Genomic DNA, 20192 nt, shown 5'->3' on the forward strand with positions numbered 1-20192 from the left:
GTATCGTTCCGTGTTACGGTTTCCAGCTTTGTTAACACATGTGTGTGGTCTTTGTTAGCCTTCGTACTCCAACTGGCCGATTTCTGGTGTTGTTTCATCCACATTTGTCACATCGCATGTTTCACTTTCACTTCCATTTGATGATCGACATATGTGTGTTTTCGGTGTGTAGTGTTGCCAGCTGTTGTTGTGTGTTTGTCTTTTGTTTATGTTGTGTTTGATGTTTGTCATTTGTTGTGTGTGTGTGTGTCAGGATGTCACAGGAATAGGGGTAGGGGGAGTTAGGTTAGTGGAGAAACCCCAATTGCGCTGTTTCCCTCCGAAATTTGAATTTCCTGCCATGACATTAGCGCGACGTTATCGCATCTGTGGCCGCCATCCTGGATTCGCCACTTGCATAAATTTGGCCACAATGCAAGCTATCCCAGAAACCACCTAGCCTCACTATTGTCAACAGTTGGAAAATGGAAATGATGGTATGGCGTCAGCGGCCAGGAGTTCCCAGGCGGGAAGTTCGGCCGCCAAGTGCAAGTCTTATTGAGAGCGACGCCACATTGAGCGACTTGGGCGTCGACAATGGCGATGAAAGCAGCACAACACCCAGTCCCTGAGGGAGAAAATCTTCCACCCCAGCCGGCAATTGAACCCGGGCCCCCGTGTGTGCCAATCCAATGCGCTGACCGTTCAGCTATTGGGGCGAACTGTCGTCAATTACTTGGGTCTGTAAGTCATCGGGTTCCTCCTACTTCTTTTCTTGAGTATTGGTGTCACCTGTGGAACTTCCCCTCTTTTAGCACCATCTTTCATCGAACGAGCGGTTGTGTGTGATTGCTAAGTACCAGCGTATTCTGAAAGGAACCTAATTGGTATATACACTCCTGGAAATGGAAAAAAGAACACATTGACACCGGTGTGTCAGACCCACCATACTTGCTCCGGACACTGCAAGAGGGCTGTACAAGCAATGATCACACGCACGGCACAGCGGACACACCAGGAACCGCGGTGTTGGCCGTCGAATGGCGCTAGCTGCGCAGCATTTGTGCACCGCCGCCGTCAGTGTCAGCCAGTTTGCCGTGGCATACGGAGCTCCATCGCAGTCTTTAACACTGGTAGCATGCCGCGACAGCGTGGACATGAACCGTATGTGCAGTTGACGGACTTTGAGCGAGGGCGTATAGTGGGCATGCGGGAGGCCGGGTGGACGTACCGCCGAATTGCTCAACACGTGGGGCGTGAGGTCTCCACAGTACATCGATGTTGTCGCCAGTGGTCGGCGGAAGGTGCACGTGCCCGTCGACCTGGGACCGGACCGCAGCGACGCACGGATGCACGCCAAGACCGTAGGATCCTACGCAGTGCCGTAGGGGACCGCACCGCCACTTCCCAGCAAATTAGGGGTATCGGCGAGGACCATTCGCAACCGTCTCCATGAAGCTGGGCTACGGTCCCGCACACCGTTAGGCCGTCTTCCGCTCACGCCCCAACATCGTGCAGCCCGCCTCCAGTGGTGTCGCGACAGGCGTGAATGGAGGGACGAATGGAGACGTGTCGTCTTCAGCGATGAGAGTCGCTTCTGCCTTGGTGCCAATGATGGTCGTATGCGTGTTTGGCGCCGTGCAGGTGAGCGCCACAATCAGGACTGCATACGACCGAGGCACACAGGGCCAACACCCGGCATCATGGTGTGGGGAGCGATCTCCTACACTGGCCGTACACCGCTGGTGATCGTCAAGGGGACACTGAATAGTGCACGGTACATCCAAACCGTCACCGAACCCATCGTTCTACCATTCCTAGACCGGCAAGGGAACTTGCTGTTCCAACAGGACAATGCACGTCCGCATGTATCCCGTGCCACCCAACGTGCTCTAGAAGGTGTAAGTCAACTACCCTGGCCAGCAAGATCTCCGGATCTGTCCCCCATTGAGAATGTTTGGGACTGGATGAAGCGTCGTCTCACGCGGTCTGCACGTCCAGCTCGAACGCTGGTCCAACTGAGGCGCCAGGTGGAAATGGCATGGCAAGCCGTTCCACAGGACTACATCCAGCATCTCTACGATCGTCTCCATGGGAGAATAGCAGCCTGCATTGCTGCGAAAGGTGGATATACACTGTACTAGTGCCGACATTGTGCATGCTCTGTTGCATGTGTCTATGTGCCTGTGGTTCTGTCAGTGTGATCATGTGATGTATCTGACCCCAGGAATGTGTCAATAAAGTTTCCCCTTCCTGGGACAATGAATTCACGGTGTTCTTATTTCAATTTCCAGGAGTGTATATGGACCAGAAGACTTGCCATTATTAAGTGATTTAAGCTGCTTTCGTACACCCAGGATATTTACTTCTAAGTTACTCACCGTGGGAGCTGTTCTTGATTCGAATTCTAGAATATTTGCTTCGTCTTCTTTGGTGAAAGAATTTCGCAAAATTCTGTTTAAGAACTCCGCTTTGACCGAGACTCTTACTCGGGACATTTGCCTTTCGCTGGCAAGTGTTCTACCAACTGAGCTACCCAAGCACGACTCACGCCCCGTCCTCACAGCTTTACTTCCGGGTTTTCTGATAGGATTTAGAGACATAGCTTCGTTGTGGAAGCTATTAATGGGCTCTCGCATTCAAGTTTCCCCTAAGTTTCAGCTTCAGTAAGACATCTCCGGTCTTGGGAGATCTTATGTTCTTACGAATTTGGCAAGGTTTATTTCTTTGTTTCTGCAGAAGTATTCTGACCTGTTGTTTGTTCCATAGGAGATCAGACCATCTTTTATCAATTTGACAAACGGCCTATTGGCTTCTGTCTCGGGTTCTTCGGCCGACGTTCATCTAATGATTTTTCTGACGTTTCGCCAGCACGAGTGGCTGGCATTGTCAAAGCTTCACCCTCCATTGCCGGTGGTGAACTGGAGCCGAGCTCGCGGCCGCAGGCTATATGTACCTGGCGCGTCAACGTCCGAGGGCTTCTCCGCGGTCATTTCCGGTGCGGTTCTCCTCTTGCTGCCTGCGACGGTCGTTCGCTGCGGTACGGGAAGCCAGGATCCGTTTACCTTACGGCTTTCCTCTTTCTTGTTGAAACTGTTCGCGTGTTTTTGTATTTCTACAGCTTCTCTGAACAAGCGCATGTGATAGTGCTTCTCTAGAGCCAGAATTCCCGACATTGCAAGTGGGTCTCTTTTGTCCTTCGCCGATCTAAGACACTCTTTGATCTTCCTTGTCGGTTAAAAAGCGTCTTTACGCAATGTTTGCGCAATATACGGCCGATTCTGTCCGTCGCTATGGGCACTTGAACAGCCTCCATGCCAACCTAACATTTACCATGGAGGTAGAAAAGGACAAGAAACTGCCATTTGTAGAGGCGCTGCTTACAAGGGACGGCGAACACCTGGGACACAGTGTGTATCGAAAACCGACACACACGGACCGATACCTGCACAAACTGTCAAACCACCACCCGAGCCAGAAAAGAGGCATGATTAGTTCGCTCGTAACGAGAGCAGGACGTATGTATGAGCCGGAACACCTCAAACGAGAAATGCAGCACCTGGAAACTGTTCTGAGGAGCAATGGGTACTCCACAAATTATATTAGAAGTGTAACAGAGCCAAACACTCGGCGAAGTAAGGAACCAGAAAAAGAAATGTCGGGTACGGCCTTTCTGCCATACATTCCCAGAGTGACTGGCAAATCGGCCGTATATTGCGCCAACATTGCGTAAAGACGATTTTTAACCGACAAGGAAGATCAAAGAGTGTCTTAGATCGGCGAAGGACAAAAGAGACCCACTTGCAACGTCGGGAATATATCGCATACCATGCACATGCGGAAAGTTTATGTCGGAATGACTGGACGATCAATTAACACCAGGATAAAAGAGCATAAGCGACATTGCAGGTTGGGGCAGGTGGAGAAAGCGGTCGTGGCAGAGCACGCACTGAATGAGACCGACCACGTAATAAAATTCGCCGACACGGAAGTTCTGGCTCTAGAGAAGCACTATCACATGCGCTTGTTCAGAGAAGCTGTAGAAATACAAAAACACGCGAACAGTTTCAACAAGAAAGAGGAAAGCCCTAAGGTAAACCGATCCTGGTTTCCCGTACCGCAGCGAACGACCGTCGCAGGCAGCAAGAGGAGAACCGCACCGGAAATGACCGCGGAGAAGCCCTCGGACGTTGACGCGCCAGGTACATATAGCCTGCGGCCGCGAGCTCGGCTCCAGTTCACCACCGGCAACGGAGGGTGAAGCTTTGACAATGTCAGCCACTCGTGCTGGCGAAACGTCAGAAAAATCATTAGATGAACGTCGGCCGAAGAACCCGAGACAGAAGCCAATAGGCAGCTTGTCAACAAGTGGCCACGAAAGCTTTAACAATTTTGTTTTAGTAATTTATTCCTTCCTTTATCTTCTAGAAGAATAGTAAGTTCAGCATGTACTTTAGTGTCAGAAGTCATCCTATTATTTTATTTTATTTATTTATTTATTGATTTATTTAACCTGGCAAGATTAGGGCCATCAGGCCCTCTCGTACATCTAACCAGGCATTCTACTTATTTTACTTTCATATGTGTTAGTAGGCATGTTAAACTACATCTAGTACCAAAGTGAAATAAACAATTACAAAGTCACACTTGGAAAAATACATACATATGCAGTTTATATTCGTAGATGATAAGTATTGATATAATTAGACATTATGAAAGAGACAGTTTTTAGATAGGAGTGCTAGCAGCAGGGAGTGTGAGGGAGACTGATGGTGAAGGGAGGAGAAGAATAGAGACATTATGAAACATAATTAAGGAAGTATAAAGGAATAGAAGATTGCGTGGCTAATAGAGATAGATGAAGAGGAAGAAGAGAAAGGAGCAAGATAGTAGACACTAGCCTTGCTATTTGACAGAGGGGAGGATTGGCCTGGTACATTAATTTTGTGGAAAAGGTTATGAGGATGATAATAGTAAATGCTTCAACTTCTTCTTAAAAACAGCAGGGGATTGAATTTTGCGCAAATTAAAGGGCAGTTTATTACAGAGGCAGACAGCGGCAACTAAGAAGGAGTTTGCAAAAGATTTTGTTTTGTGAGTGGGCACAGTGAGGATACCAAACATCAGTGACCTCGTGTTTCGATTATGATGGCATGAAAAGTGTTTAATCTCTGAAGCAAGGTACTGGGGAGCTTGCGCGACGAGGAGTCGGTGAAGTAGACATAGTGTGGTAGTCACGCAATTTGTCCGGCCGCAGCCACCCTAGCTGGGAGTATGAAGCACTAACATGATCATATCGGCGAATGTTGCAGGTGTAACGCACACAGGCATTCATGGTTAGTTCTAAACGTCTTTTGTTTTCACTAGTCATGCCTTTTTTAATTACATCACAATAGTGGAGATTCGGTAGAACGAGTGCTTGCACGAGCTGGCGTTTCACGTCCTGCGGAAATACCTTCCGAAACTTTTTGAGAGTTAAGAGACAAGCGGACGTCTTCCGGCATACTGCGACTGTATTCTCTGCTTAGTTGAGATGCTTATCCAAAGTTACATCTCAGTTCTTAACTGTTTTCTGATATGGTTTTGGAATACCGTCGAGCAGAATAGGAGGCAGCCGTTCTCGGAAATCTGAATTTTTTAAATTTCTGATTGGCTATTAAGATTACTTGTGTCTTCTTTGCATTTAGTTTAAGTCCCAGGTTTCTCGCCCATGTCACTACTGAAGACAGATCAGCATTCATCTGAGCGATTGCAGTGTTTATATCTTCAGGTCTGACGCTTAGGTAGAGCTGGAGGTCGTCGGCGTAGAAATGATATTTACAGGAGGACAGAACCGACGAAATATCATTGCCATATAAAGAAAACAAAAGTGTTCCTAAGACTGATCCTTGTGGCACTCCCGAGGAGACATGTTTCCAGGAAGATTTTTCATTTACACAGACAACACATTGCTGTCTGTCTTTTCAGTAGCTTTCAAATCATCCCACTGCACTATCTGAGAAATTAAGCTGTTGTATTTCTCTGAGCAATATGTCAAAGTTAACAGTGTCAAAAGCTTTGCTAAAGTCTAGTAGCGTCAATATTGTTGCCTTTCGGCTATCGATGGCATAGTTCATGTCATCACTTACTTTACTTAGAGCAGTGTTTGTGCTCTGCTGTTTACGGAAACCGGATTGGAATTTGTCATATAGGCTGAATTAATGCAGGTTTTCAGTGGTTTGATCATGAACTATATATTCAAATGCTTTGGAAACAGCAGGCAGTATGCTAATTGGTCGGTAATCACTAGGCAGTTGCGGGTTTCCGATCTTAGGGATGGGACTAATTATGCTTCTTTTCCATGCAGTGGGGTATATTCCGTTCACGAGGGAAAAATTAAATATGTCTGTTAAAACAGGTACTAAGATATCGGCAACATTCTTAATCATGGTTATACTGATATTGTCATTGCCTATCGCATCAGAAGAGATACTCATTATTGCTTTTCTTGCCGTATTTATTGTTACGTGTTTTAGATGGAAGGTATCGGTGTTAGTTATCCAGTTAGGGGATTCTTGTGGACGGTAATTATCAGTCGTATGGGTATTCAGAGGTGCAGAGAAGAATTCATTTAATTCGTTCAACGGAGACATGAAAAGCAGTTTCCGATATTGCCTTTCCGACCCCCAAGCTATGAAGATTCTTTCATAGAGTCGTGGGCGGCAGATCGCTGGATACAAGGGAGCGAGCGTGCCTGATTTTAGCATTGCGAATGCATTGTTTCACTCTGTTCCGTAGCTTTCTTCGAAACGCTCGGGTTTCGGTTCTGTCTTGAAACGCCTGTGGGCAGCATCCCTATTATTCATCATTTGACGTAGTTCAGCTGTCAGCCATGGAGCAGGAGATTTTCTTACACGGATTGAGCGTACAGGTGCATGTTTGTCATAGAGGGCAGTGAGTTTATCACCAAGTTCATTAATTTTACCATCGATTGTAGGTTCTCTGATTATTTGACGCCATGAGATTTCCGAGAAATCGGCTGTTAGAGCGTCAAGATCAATACATTTCATGTTCCTACAAGTTATATAACGGGATTTGATCTTTGGGGGCTGCACAGAGTAGGCCAGGAATATTACATCATGTGCTGAGAGGCCTGGGGCCACGTTTGACCAACATCTCTTACTTTGTCAGTCTGTTTCGTTGCGATTACCTCTATAAGAGTATGACGGCGCGCTGTATGGTGTGTAGGTTGTAACGGAAGAATGTTCATGCTATTGCAACTAAACAATCTCCTTAAGTTTATTACGGAGGGTGTGTCTCTTAGCAGGTTTATGTTCAAGTCACCCATTACGATGACATGTTCGTATTGACACTGAAGTGAATGTAATTCCGACTGAAAGGAAGTCATTGAGCTTATTTTTGGCGGCTTGTATGCGACATCAGTCAAGCACTTCCGACTTCGTATATTTATTTCACTGAACATGAATTCAGCCTCTTTTCTTCAGCAGGGTTTGACGAATGCAAGACTTTCGCTTTGAGATCTGTTCGAACATACGAGCCGACCCCGCCACCTCCCTTTTTTGATCTGTCTGCCCTAAGAAATGTGTACCCAGGTAGATGAATAGATGCAGAGGATATGTGTGGTTTTAACCACGTTTCGGATAAGAGGATTTTGTGGTAGTTTAGTTGGTTGAAGAGGAGGCTAAGTTCTTCGTAATGTGCAGATAGAGACTGGATGTTGCAGTGCGCTACTAAAAGCTCTGACGCGTTCCGCTGAGCAGCCTGGAGTAGAGTGGTAGACTGTTTTGTCCCTTTGTTAGACACTACCTGCCGCAAGGGTGTGCTAACAATCGTCTTCAATATTTTCCCGTTTAGCCTACATCAGTCCTTTCTTCTCCCAAGCGTTTATCTCGTCTAGTACAGGACCTAATATTTCAGAATTTGGTAAAATTGATTTATTGTTTAACTTTCTGGTGTCACGGTCGTCAAGGAAACCTAAGGGAGGGAAGTCATGTGCACCGCCTGCCTCTGTATCGAAAAAGCTTCGTTCTGCGTGTTGTCATATTTTAATAATTTGTGTTGGATTCTCTGAGGTGGAATTTAGGGACTAGCACAGTATTTGCCTAAGCAAGCGTGGGAAACCGCCTAAAACATAACCTCCACAGTGGGTGCTGTACAAGCTCACGGTCGTCAACATGGGACGCGGATTCGAACTGGGTCTGTCGCACATTCCTATCTCGCAAAGTAGCGCGCTGCGCGTTACGTTATACAGTCGGGTCTTTTCCGTTTCCATCACCAGTTCCTACTTTTCTTTCGCTACTTTATTTAGCAGACGAATTTTTTTTATGAAATTTGTGTGCCATAGTGTGATTAGGGACTGGATGCTGCCAGTTAATTGGCGATAAAAGACACGCATAAACTGTGCCGCCACTGATAATTTATCTTCGTTAGAAAGGCATCAGATCTGACATAACGATAAGATAGTATTACATCATAATGATGAGACAGACATTGCCCCTTTATAACTATTCTAGGATTGTTATAATTGTAATTGAGGGAGTGAACAGTAGACAATAAGAATCAAACAAATGAGTTAAGAAGAAATGTAGGTACGGTCTTTCATACTATTTTGTCCGAGATTTCGTGCACATAAACCTGTCTGTTATGCGCCACTTGATGTTTCTTGGGCTGCAGACAACTGCCGCACCAGGGGCGAGGCGTGTTAGTAACTGCTCTAATTGCTGATTACAGTTACAGATGATACGCATTTTTTAAGATTTAAACATTCTTGGCATATATTTTTTCTACAGTTTCAGTTGAGGGCACATTTCCTACTTGTAAAAGGCACTGTTAACCAAGGGGCATGTAAGACATTAGCTACTGTCAGTGTGACACGCTCCAGTTTGAAAGGTCACAGGGGCCACGGTGCACATGTATCAAAATGGTTCAAATGGCTCTGAGCACTATGGGACTTAACTTCTGAGGTCATCAGTCCCCTAGAACTTAGAACTAACCTAAGGACATCACACACATCCATGCCCGAGGCAGGATTCGAACCTGTGACCGTAGCGGTTACGCGGTTCCAGACCGTAGCGCCTAGAACCGCTCGGCCACTCATGCCGGCTGCACGCGCATCCCGTTGCAAGGTCCGTCCAAGACCACCAACAATAAATCAGACCTTAAGGCAGATATCTATAGTGGACAATATGGCAGCCATCATGGGGGAAACAAACCAGCGTGCTTGTATTTCCATAACGCGTGTGTGTAACATTGTATACGTGACGTTCAAGAGAAGCGAAATCATTCATTACTAGCTGTTATTTATGCTATATACCGTGAATGTCGTCACAAGTGCTACGCTAGTATTTATTTTCTAGATTCTCTAGTAAGTTCGGCATAATTTAAAGAGTAAACTGTTCTTGCGATGGGTCGTAGCTGTTGTGTACCAGGATGTAAATCCAATTACGGCAAAACGTACGATACCTCAACATTTAAGTTTCCCAAGGAAACAGCATTGAGGAACAAATGGATTAAACTAATTCATAGAGATAAGTTTGAAGTGATTAAGCATTTTGAACCTAAGTTTGTGGTTAGGGAAGACATTTTTCCTGTGGAAAATAGTGAACCAATACGTGTGCCACGAAAAACACCAAAACTAACAAATGATGCAATTCCAACCATGTTTCCCAATCAACCTTCTTATCATACAGTACCAGTTCCTAAAGAAAGGAAGAATCCTGAAGATCGTGTTCAACAGCTACTGGAACGTGATGAATGTAGTTTCAGTAAGTGGTGCGAAAATGACAATATACCTGACTTTCAGCATTTTAAAAGCGAAGTGCAGAAAAGGAATGTTTGTCCATTTACAATTTTAGTTAAGGATGACTACATATCTTTCATTATATTAAAGGATGAATCAGTCAGTGATGTGCCAATAGTTTCAGTGTGCTTCAAGATATCAAGTTCCTGGGAAGTAAAAGTGTTTCACAAAAATGTGTGTTTGCTTACAGAAACCTTGAAATGGATACTACAGTCTGGAGAGGAAGAGAACTTGAAATGTGACAAGTGGACGAAATTTGACAATCTGGTGAGTCACCTAAATGGTTTCACAGATAACTCTACTGGCGCCATTGAAAAGATTATAATTTTAGTCAATGTTCTCTAACAAGCACTGAAAGCTGGTAGTGATTTTCACGTTGAAATAGCACCTAAAATAGAATTTGTTTTGGAGCAATTACAACTTGCAATAACAAAGCAAAGTAGATATTCTCCTGAGCTTTTGATATGGGCAGCAACCATTTGCTTTTCATTTCCTGGTGCCTACCATCACTTAAGAAAAACAAATGTGTTAACATTACCTCATCCTCTCTAATTAAGGCAGTTTCTATGCAAAATGGGTCCAAATAAACCTTGTATTGGTCCATGACAGGTAGCTTTTTTGAGGGAAAAAAATAAATTTCTTCAGGGAAGTGACAAGGTAATTTCAGTGATGCTAGATGAAGTTTATGTTAATTCAAAATTCTCTTATGAGGCAGGAAAGATACTTGGTGTTGCTGAGAATACTTCAGATACTACAGCAGCAGATACAATGCAGGTTTTCATGGCATCATCTTTACATTCTGATTATAAAGAAGTAATAGCTCTCTTTCCTGTAAAAAATGTTAATTCTGATACACTACTGAAAATGACAATTGATGTATTAAAGTTAATGCATGAGCTTCAGTATGATGTTATATGCTTGGTAACAGATAACCATAGCACTAATAGAAAAATGTATCAGCTTATGTGTGGTGGCACTTTACAGCCATGTATTACAAATCCAGTCGCTCCATCCAAATTTCTCTTTCTTCTGTTTGACAATGTGCACTTGCTTAAATGTATCAGAAATAACTGGTTGAATGGAAAAAATGAATCCTTCATAATGCCAAATATTGAGGATACATTTGCTTTCATCAATACCTTTCTACACAGTGATGAAGGGAATGCTGCATGTGAAGCAAAGTTTTCAGATTTGAGGAACCTGTTTCATTCTGAGAAAAATAAACTGTTGTAACTTGCCCCAAAGCTAGTGAGAAAGGCAGTATATCCAACTTCTATTGAGAGACAGAATGTTACCCTTGCTCTCAGTGTTCTTGATTCTAAAAATGTGGCAGCACTAGAAATTTTGAAAAGTCAGGGGATTGAGATTTCTGATGGCACTATTCAGTTTTTGAAATTAATAATTAAATGGTGGACAGTTTCTAATGTACAGCATCCCATGAAAGGCAAATACACATCAGATGATAATTCTAGCCCAATCACTGGACCTACTGACTCCAAACTTGCGTTTCTTGAAAAATTTGAAAACATTTCTTGATATCTGGCATGCATTGCCTACTCATGGAAAATTAACCAATGAAACATATACTGCTATCTCTCACACACTTGCAACAACAGTTCAGTTATGCAGATACATTTTTAACACTTACAACTGGTCCTACATTATTACAACAAAATTACACACTGATACTTTGGAAGCAAGATTTGGAGCTTATAGAAGGCTAAGTGGCTGCACATATAATGTTTCAGTTGAGCAAATCTTGGAATCTGAGAGGAAACTGAAAGTAATAAGTCTACTAAAGCTCAGATCTACTAAACATGGTGAATTTACATTAAATGATTTTGCAGCAAAAGTAAATTACAGCATAAAACACCAAACGTATGAAAATTTAGATAAGTTAGAACCTGCTCTAGAGGAATTAGCAAACATTCCCATGATGGATGAAGATTTGAAAGTCTTGGTTTGTATTGCTAGCTACGCCAGCAAAACAGTGCTTGAAAAGCTGCAAAAAAGTGGAAAATGTTCAGGCTGTGAAGAAATGTTACAGACACAGGATGAAATTTTGTTGCAGTGTGAAACCAAAGAACTGCTTTTCTATTTCAACCAACTGAATCGTGGGGGATTGAAGTGCCCTTCTTCTATAATGATTTCCTTGTGTTGTAATATATATAAACTTTTTCAAGTTCTGATTAGCAGCACATATGAACCAGAATTTCTCGAACTTGAAAATCAGAGAGATGCAGTACTTGCCTTAGGAACTGAATTGTGCGAAAATGCCATTAGTAACCTCAGTGATGTGTGCAAATGCGGCATTCCTTTAAAGACAATAATCAAGAAAAGTATTAAAGTGCTATCAAATATTTTTATTAATAATTGCACAAAACTGTTGAATGAAAAGTGTGTTTCAAAGGAAATTGCTCGAACACTAGTCAAACAAAAAAGATGAACTCATGAAGACATTGCAGCAAAAATAATAAAGCGCAAAGCGGCCAAGCTGAGCAGCAAATAAATCCAACAGGTACTCAAAATCAAACCACTTCTAATATATTACGTAATGACAGTGACTAGAATTAACTGCATATTGTTTAATACAACTTTGAGCTTTAGTTACAGGCTTCATTTATTATTGCTATGTAGCTTCTATTTTGCAAATTATTATTAGAGTCCAAATATGCCATTTACATGTGTTGTGTAGTAGTTTTTTGGATTTGATTTTGAGTTGCATCTCATAACTTTACTTCGTCATAGTACTTATTACGTAATTTGTGGCTTAACTGACAACTTTTTATTTAAGTTTCAAGATAGGAAAATACATAACAATACGACATTTCTTACGCAATTTAGAATCTACATCCCATTTATGAAGTTTGTAAATTATTCGTATTAGGGTAGCGCTGAAATACTTGGCCTAAGACGGCCGCCATCTTGGTTTCCGTGTTGTGGTCTGATGTATTGTAGGTGGTGTTGGTCCGTCCCGTCTGTCGCTTCCGCTACAGAAGGAAGCTGTTACTGGCAGCTGATGATAGTGTACCGCCTACGATTCTCCAGCTCTTCAAAACCCACGTGTTTTCTTCTTTCGCGAACTACAATGCTGAAAAAGTTCAGATATAACTCAGGGTGCATATTTTAGCTTTTATAGGGTTTTAGAAAGTATTACTTTTTCATTACAGTTGTAATGAACAAGTATATTTTTTACTGATTTTAAATTAGTTTCGTCATTAGTGTAACGTTAGGTTGCTGAAGCTCTTCAAAATATACAAACATAACAGATTGTAAATGTCAGCCGGAAAAAAATGGTTCAAATGGCTCTAAGCACTATGGGACTTAACGTCTGAGGTCATCAGTCCCATAGACTTAGAACTACTTAAACCTAACTAACCTAAGGAAATCACACACATCCATGCCCGAGGTAGGATTCGAACCTGCGACCGTAGCAGCAGCGCTGTTCCGGACTGAAGTGCCTAGAACAGCTCGGCCACAACGGCCGGCGTGTGCCGGAAAGTGTGTTGAAATATCCATTTAGAGGACTTGGTTTTGAAGGGAAAAGTGATGTGATCGAAAGGGACGGCCTACACCGAATCTCCTACATTTAAATACAGCGAAAATTATATATGACATTTTCAAGAATCTTCGCACTCGTCTTGCAAATGCTTATGTGGCTGTAAAGTGTCACAAAAATTTTTCTGTTTACCATGTCTCACCTCCTGTGGTCTCATTGAAGCAATACATGAAGCATCGAAATAAAAGAAATTAATTTTAACCATTCCTGCAACCAGTTCTTCGGCAGGGAGATCATTTTTGGCGTTGAAGAAAATCGTAACTTATCTTCGAAATGCACAGTCACAAACTAAACTTTCTCACCTTGCTTTGTTGTCCACTGAAAACAATTCATCAAATCTATGAAACAAGTGTCACTCTATGACTGCGTGATTGAAGTTTTTGACAAGAAGCATCACCGAACTGACTTCAAATATTAAATAAAACTGCGAGTACCAGAACTTTTAATGTCATCCTTATTCGTGTAGACACAATAACACGTATTTCCTGAGTATCTCGTATCGCTCAGTAGACCTAATCTTTGCGAGTTTGGGCCTTGCAATTTAATAGACGGCGTATGACATTATTCAATATAATACTAGGTCATGATGCGACGTAATAATGGGGAATCGTAAACAGTACCACAGGAATTATAAGAAAGGCAATAATAATAACCACAACAATGCTGTTACTCTTGACGATTTTTTAAAAGCGATTACAGTTACGAATACCTCACGCCTCACAATTTGTGCTCCACCTTCTGCTCTGCTGATTCTGCACCCATCTTGATCAAATGTTAGATACTGTTTGGTTGTAAACAGCAAAACAACTGGGACAGTTCTCCAGGAATTTACGCATTTTTCATTGTTGACAAGTTAATACCGATTGGCAGTATATTTTCAGTCGATTACTGAACATGTTCTTATGACTAAGTTATTGAATCAGTTTATAAAGTTGTGAGACGTTTGACTTGGGAAACTGTCTTCTTTGACGCTTCTTTCAGCTTTTGACAGAGAACACTGAAGATATTTTAGCAAAAATGTGTGTGACTATTGCCATATACATGCATGGCCGTTGTTGGCTTGCTGTATTAGTAATTAGTTATCTAAAACGCAAACAACAATTCTTACCAGTTTGCCCTTCGTAATATTTTCATTATTGATTGTATGAAATTTCATAAGAACGGGCTTTCTTCACTTTTTCATAAGCTCCTAAAATCGTAGCCAATCATTCAAACATTTTTTTAAAAAATGGATAGCCATGTTATGTCATATTACGCCTAAGTAGAGAATTTCAGTGTATATCACCGTCTGAACTATTCCCTGGTTTTAAGTGTTTCTCTTGAGAGTTTTAAATTTTTCCTGTGTTTATATAGAAGTTCGTTTTTTTCTAAAATACTTTTTTCATTATTTGTAGCAATGTCGTTAATAATTTCCAGTTCTTTCTTCTCACTGTGACTTTATGGGTTATGTAAATACGTGACCTCTAAATCAACTTTCTTATGGGAGCTGACGTGCATGGATGACTCACTAGTATGTATGTTAGTTACTATTGCTTTTTAAAATATTTTGAGTTGTTGGCTTGCCTGAGAAATTTGTTTCATTATTTTCTAAGTGCCATTCAGTAAATGCACTGTTACTCCCCAAAACATTCGAAATTGTCAATTGCACATCTGCAGATGGGCAGCGATTCATCCAGACAGCTTTATCCAATATATTGCTGGCTCCATCCAACCGGGAAGCACATTTGGTACCTCATTCACTACGAACCATTATATGTTTCATCCCAGATAACGACCACAGCATCTATTTCGTGCACCCTGTTCTCACAACTCCAATGATCATACACACCGGTCCTGTTTCATATATACAGGTTGAATCACCTACAACTTGCACCGCAAATATTGCGGAGATGAGAAGTGCTATTGATGTGCGACTTCACCAGAAATGTTTGGTAGACACGGGTTCAAATTGTTAGCCAATAATTGTAATAATACTTAGAAAGTGTATTTTTGTGCAAACATACACCTTTTAACCTCCCCCCAAGAACCATGGACCTTGCCGTTGGTGGGGAGGCTTGCGTGCCTCAGCGATACTCGCTGCAGATCAGAATCCACATTACTACAGTTGGAGTCACGAACGATGGCAGTTGAATTTAGGTTTGTTCTGCGTACCTATGTCACACATTCTCCGAAAGCCAATGGGCTTTCAGTAGCATTGTGAGCGCACCGCTGTTAATACCGTAGCTACTGCGAGCGTTAAATCGCAGTGAGTTGTTTAGTGAATTTCTTTCCGTGCGTTACGATTTGTCATCTCTGAAGTGGTGGAAGTGATAAATTCTACAGAAACAAGTGAGAGACATAATTTGCAGGATAACGCTTTTTTCAAGCGGAGAGCACGCGCATGCACGTACCGCAGTTGTTCTTTGGAATCGTCAGTAATGCAATCCCCGTCTGTGGCTCGACAAGTGCGAACCGCCATCGTTCGTGGATCGGACTATAGTGTATGCGCTAGTCTTGTCCTTTAGTGTCTGTTGCCACAGGTATTGTACGAGTGTCAGTCTGGGAACTTTTCAGAGTACGATATCTCTCAAACGACTCGCACTAGAATCCTGCAACAAACACTACCGACATTCTAATTTACCCTACTTTTAGACTTTTAATGTCAATAGACATTGTTTCATTTAAAAAGTGTATATTTGCACAAAAAATACACTTTCTAAGTATTATTTCAATCTGTTTACTGGGTAACAATACGAGCCCCTGACAACCAATCCATTCTGTGAAAACAGTACGTCAGTGGCGCTTTCCACGTCCATAAAATCTGCGATGCAAGTTTTAGTTCAATCACCCTATATGGTACATCGTAATTGGTATCAATAGTTGGCACGGCTAGGAGTATACGCAGTTACGAGGCGGCTCTAGCTTCAATATGAATATTTCCCTAGTTAGTAGAAATCTATTTGTGTATGAAATAATATATTCGTACACTATAGATCCACTTGATTTCCTTCCGAGCTTAAGCGAAGAATGGGAGTATCAAACCAGCCAATGTTAGGTTACCAAGTAGTTCTATATATTTCGGATCAGAGGGCATTGCACCTAGAGAAAGTTTATGTTGAATAACAGCAATCTTTTTTAGCATTCTTTGGCTGTAATGCAGTTGTATAATCAATCACAGAGGTGGTCCTAGAGGTAAGTGTTCCACACGTGTTTCATCTGCAACGAGGCAGATAATGCATCGTAATGCCAGAAGCTGTCCAATCACAGGCTGAACATATTCAACAGTAGACAGATTTGTTATAAATGCTAGCCAAACATCTTGGTGTGCATGTGGGATAACGCGATAAGAACACAACAGCTTGGTGTTCAAGACACCGGTTTCATTGTGTTCTGGATGTCTTGTGCATAGTTCAGCTGTCGCTCAAGAAACACCATTACCGTCATGTCGGCTATGTTTCTGCAGTCATATTACACTTCGCTGTCTGATACGCTGCAGAGTTACCACACTGATGGTCGACGCCGCAGTTGACAACGACCGGCCGGCCGGTGTGGCCGTGCGCTTCTAGGCGCTTCAGTCTGGAACCGCGTGACCGCTACGGTCGCAGGTTCGAATCCTGCCTCGGGCATGGACGTGTGTGATGTCCTTAGGTTAGTTAGGTTTAAGTAGTTGTAAGTTCTACGGGACTGGTGACCACAGATGTTAAGTCCCATAGTGCTCAGAGCCATTTGACAACGACCATCACTAACGCCAAGTCTACATCTCCTCTCCTCACGGAACACAAAATTGAGCCATTCACCTCTGCAGTTGCTTCTTTCGTCACAAAATGAGAGACGAACTTCAGGGTGATGAAAGGTAAGCGGCATGCCTTGAGATGGAGCTCAGCGCCCGATCGAGCCTTCCTAGTGGTGCTGGCTGACTTTCTGTTCTCATCGTTGGTCCTAACTTGTGCTACAGTCACCTTTCGATCAACAGTAACTGCTGATTTGATGTGGCGGTCCGAGAGATTTTATCTGCTGCTGACGTCCGTAAGCAGAAAGGCCATGTGCACATTACTTGGGCCACAAATTCCAACACGCAACTGCGCCTTCAAGTCCGTCAAGTTCTGCAGCTCTTTGGATAGACAAACCAGTCTCCTTCAACCTCACAATAAAATGTAACTGAAATGTGGGCCATTTAAAAAAAATATCGGTGATGGTGCCATTTGATTTTTAAAAGCCTCACTTTTTGCCAACTGGGGCTTTTAACCGAAGCAGGATGATTGTCTGCAATGTTTACTAAACTAGGCTGATGGTTGAGACAACAGACGACACTTTCAGAAAGCCAGATAAGATCGTTGTAAGCTCGCCGTTCTCACGCTCAGTGGATGGTTACAACGCCGTCTGTGGTTAGTGGTGGAATCATTGTTTTAACTGTTTTCTGCGAGTGCCACTTGTAATTTAGTGTTAGTGCGCGACGACTTATGAGGTGTTCACTTTTTAATTTCTATTTTGTGTTCGTGACCTAGCAAAGTATCAGAGTAGTTTGGATTTCACGTTTAATCGCAGCTCGATTTACTACTGGCTGAATTAAATGGTTGACACTGCAGAGGAAGACAAGAGCTGTCATCAGCAAAACGAAGCAAAGTTCTGCTGTTACATATTCCAATCAGCATTCAGGCAGGTGACTGCTTTATCATTTACCTTGGTTGGACTCACTAATACGTGTCCAGTACTTGATTTCAAGAAAATAAAAAGTACGAGAAACACTGCACTAACCCTTTTCTACTCTGCTGTTCTACAGACCAACTGAAATTTTTTTTCCTCGTGGAAAGATCTCTTTGTCATTTCTGTTGGTGTTTGCACACCTTTTTTTGCACCTTATATTACGATAATCAAATACTTAAAACTCTTTTTGTGCTGTATCATTTCTCTGCTATACGTCGTATTGATCTACCTTTTTTCCAGGAAATAACAACAGTCTTCAGATTTTTTTGTTTAAATCGAGCTTCATACCATGATGACCACAATTGTCCTTCAGTTCTTTCAAACTGTTAGTGATCGCCTTATCATCTTCAGCTAATAGTAGCTTCCTGGAATATTAAAACTGTGTGCCGAGCCGGGAGCCGGCCGGAGTGGCCGAGCTGTTCTAGGCGCTACAGTCTGGAACCGCGCGACCGATACGGTCGTAGGTTCGAATCCTGCCTCCAGAATGGATGTGTGTGATGTCTTTAGGTCAGTTAGGTTTAAGTAGTTCTAAGTTCTAGGGGACTGATGACCTCAGAAGTTAAGTCCCATAGTGCTCAGAGCCATTTGAACCTAGCCGGGAACCGCCCTCGGCGCCTTTCCCTTGTCGGGCAGTGTTCTTACTGACTGAGCTATCGAGACCTGGCTTACGACCCACTGCGACAGCTTGACTTTTGCCATCACCTCTTTCCAGCCAGTCTGCCAACTGTATGTAACAGAAGTTCTCCTGCATACATTGCTGGCTTGGCAGTCCGGGAAGGAAGGACACTGCAGAAAAATGACTTAACCACAGCATTGGGGATTGTTTCCAGCACGACTGTTTGATTCTGCTGCCGAGTGTGTGCTATTATAAATCTTCCTGGAGGATTAGTGTTCAGTCTGTAAACATACCCAAAGCTGTAGATTACTTTTTTCTGCAACATTTTTTCTTCCTGGAACACTCCGATAAGTGATGCAGAAGAGCTCCTGTGTAACTAGGACAGTAGGGAGAATGGAGTGACGGAAGTGAAGATAAGACGTTGGGCAGGATCGTGCATGGTATCTGAATAGCTCAGACGTTTCGGCATCCACTCCCGGTGTGGCACACAGTTTTAATATTTCCTATGGATTAACCTGATGTTCTTTCCATTAATAATACTCTCCATCTTCCTAAAGACAGTTCTTTACTATTTCCTCAAGATGAATGTTCTCTGTGATAAACTTCATTCTTGTCTTAAATCCCCTTCGGTTTTAAGTTTCTCTGTTAATTCCACAGTAAGCCTTAAATTTCTTTCTTTCATCGCATATCAATTGTGTAATAACCCTTACTCTGACGGATATACTGAAGTCGTCTGCAGAGTTTCCATAAATATTCGCCATTTGACAGTATCAAAACCTCTTTCCATGTTCAAATATAACATACACACCATTATCTTTCTCAAGATATTAATCACCAATTACTCTTAACAACCAGTTACATCCTTTGTACTGTTCGTTTCTGAATCCATACCTTTCTTAGACTCTGCTGAACCGTTTAAAGTTTTAATACCTTTGGAAATTTATGTTGGTTAGAGAATTTTCAGCAGCCGTATTCTTAAATACCCTGGATGTCATTGAAGCTCATTTTATTAGATCAAAGTTTCTGCTTGGGAAGGCAATACTGTTCTCGAGTGCTACGGAGATTGTAATCTACAGCACCACACCATATGTTGGGACCGGATGTACAGTATACGCTGAATCAGCGATCGGTACGTTGGGAACGTGTCACTCGTAACCGTTCGCCGTAAGGCTCACAGGCTCCGTTGACTGGCGCACAAAGCGGTGATGCCGAGGGGAACAGCACCGACATGCGAGCCGTACTGTTAGCCGAAAATCGCAGGAGCCTGCCCGCCCTGGAACTGGGTCACACCTGGCGCGCCAGTGCTGGCTGCGCTGTGGGAAACACGGGCCCTGGTCCACGCACCACCTGTCTCTCGCGCCTACCACACTGAAGATGCTGGAAAACATAAGCTCGGCGCTCACTGGGGCGATATGATATGCGACAGCACAGGCGGTAATGAGAGTCACGTGACACGGCGTTCATCGGTGCGCCTCTCGTGTTGCCGCTGTGGCGATACAGAATGCAAAGCGACACGCGACGTGACTTGCGATGCGACCAGCAACAAGACAGCACGA

General features: G+C 43.0%; 1 protein-coding gene across 2 annotated transcripts in view; it reads right to left on the reverse strand.

Moving 5' to 3' along the window:
• Window positions 1–12666: 12666 nt before the first annotated feature.
• LOC124714372 (cytochrome P450 306a1) overlaps window positions 12667–20192 on the reverse strand; it is a 925226-nt gene continuing 917700 nt past the window's right edge. The window contains exon 7 of one of the 2 annotated variants that reach the window (XM_047243019.1): window positions 12667–12869. In XM_047243019.1, the coding sequence (XP_047098975.1) occupies window positions 12785–12869 (85 nt within the window). In that variant the 3' untranslated portion in view covers window positions 12667–12784. The remainder of the gene's footprint in view (window positions 12870–20192) is intronic. The other variant, XM_047243018.1, reaches the window with a different exon arrangement.

Source organism: Schistocerca piceifrons, chromosome 1 (genome assembly GCF_021461385.2).
Source record: "Schistocerca piceifrons isolate TAMUIC-IGC-003096 chromosome 1, iqSchPice1.1, whole genome shotgun sequence".
NCBI lineage: Eukaryota > Metazoa > Arthropoda > Insecta > Orthoptera > Acrididae > Schistocerca > Schistocerca piceifrons.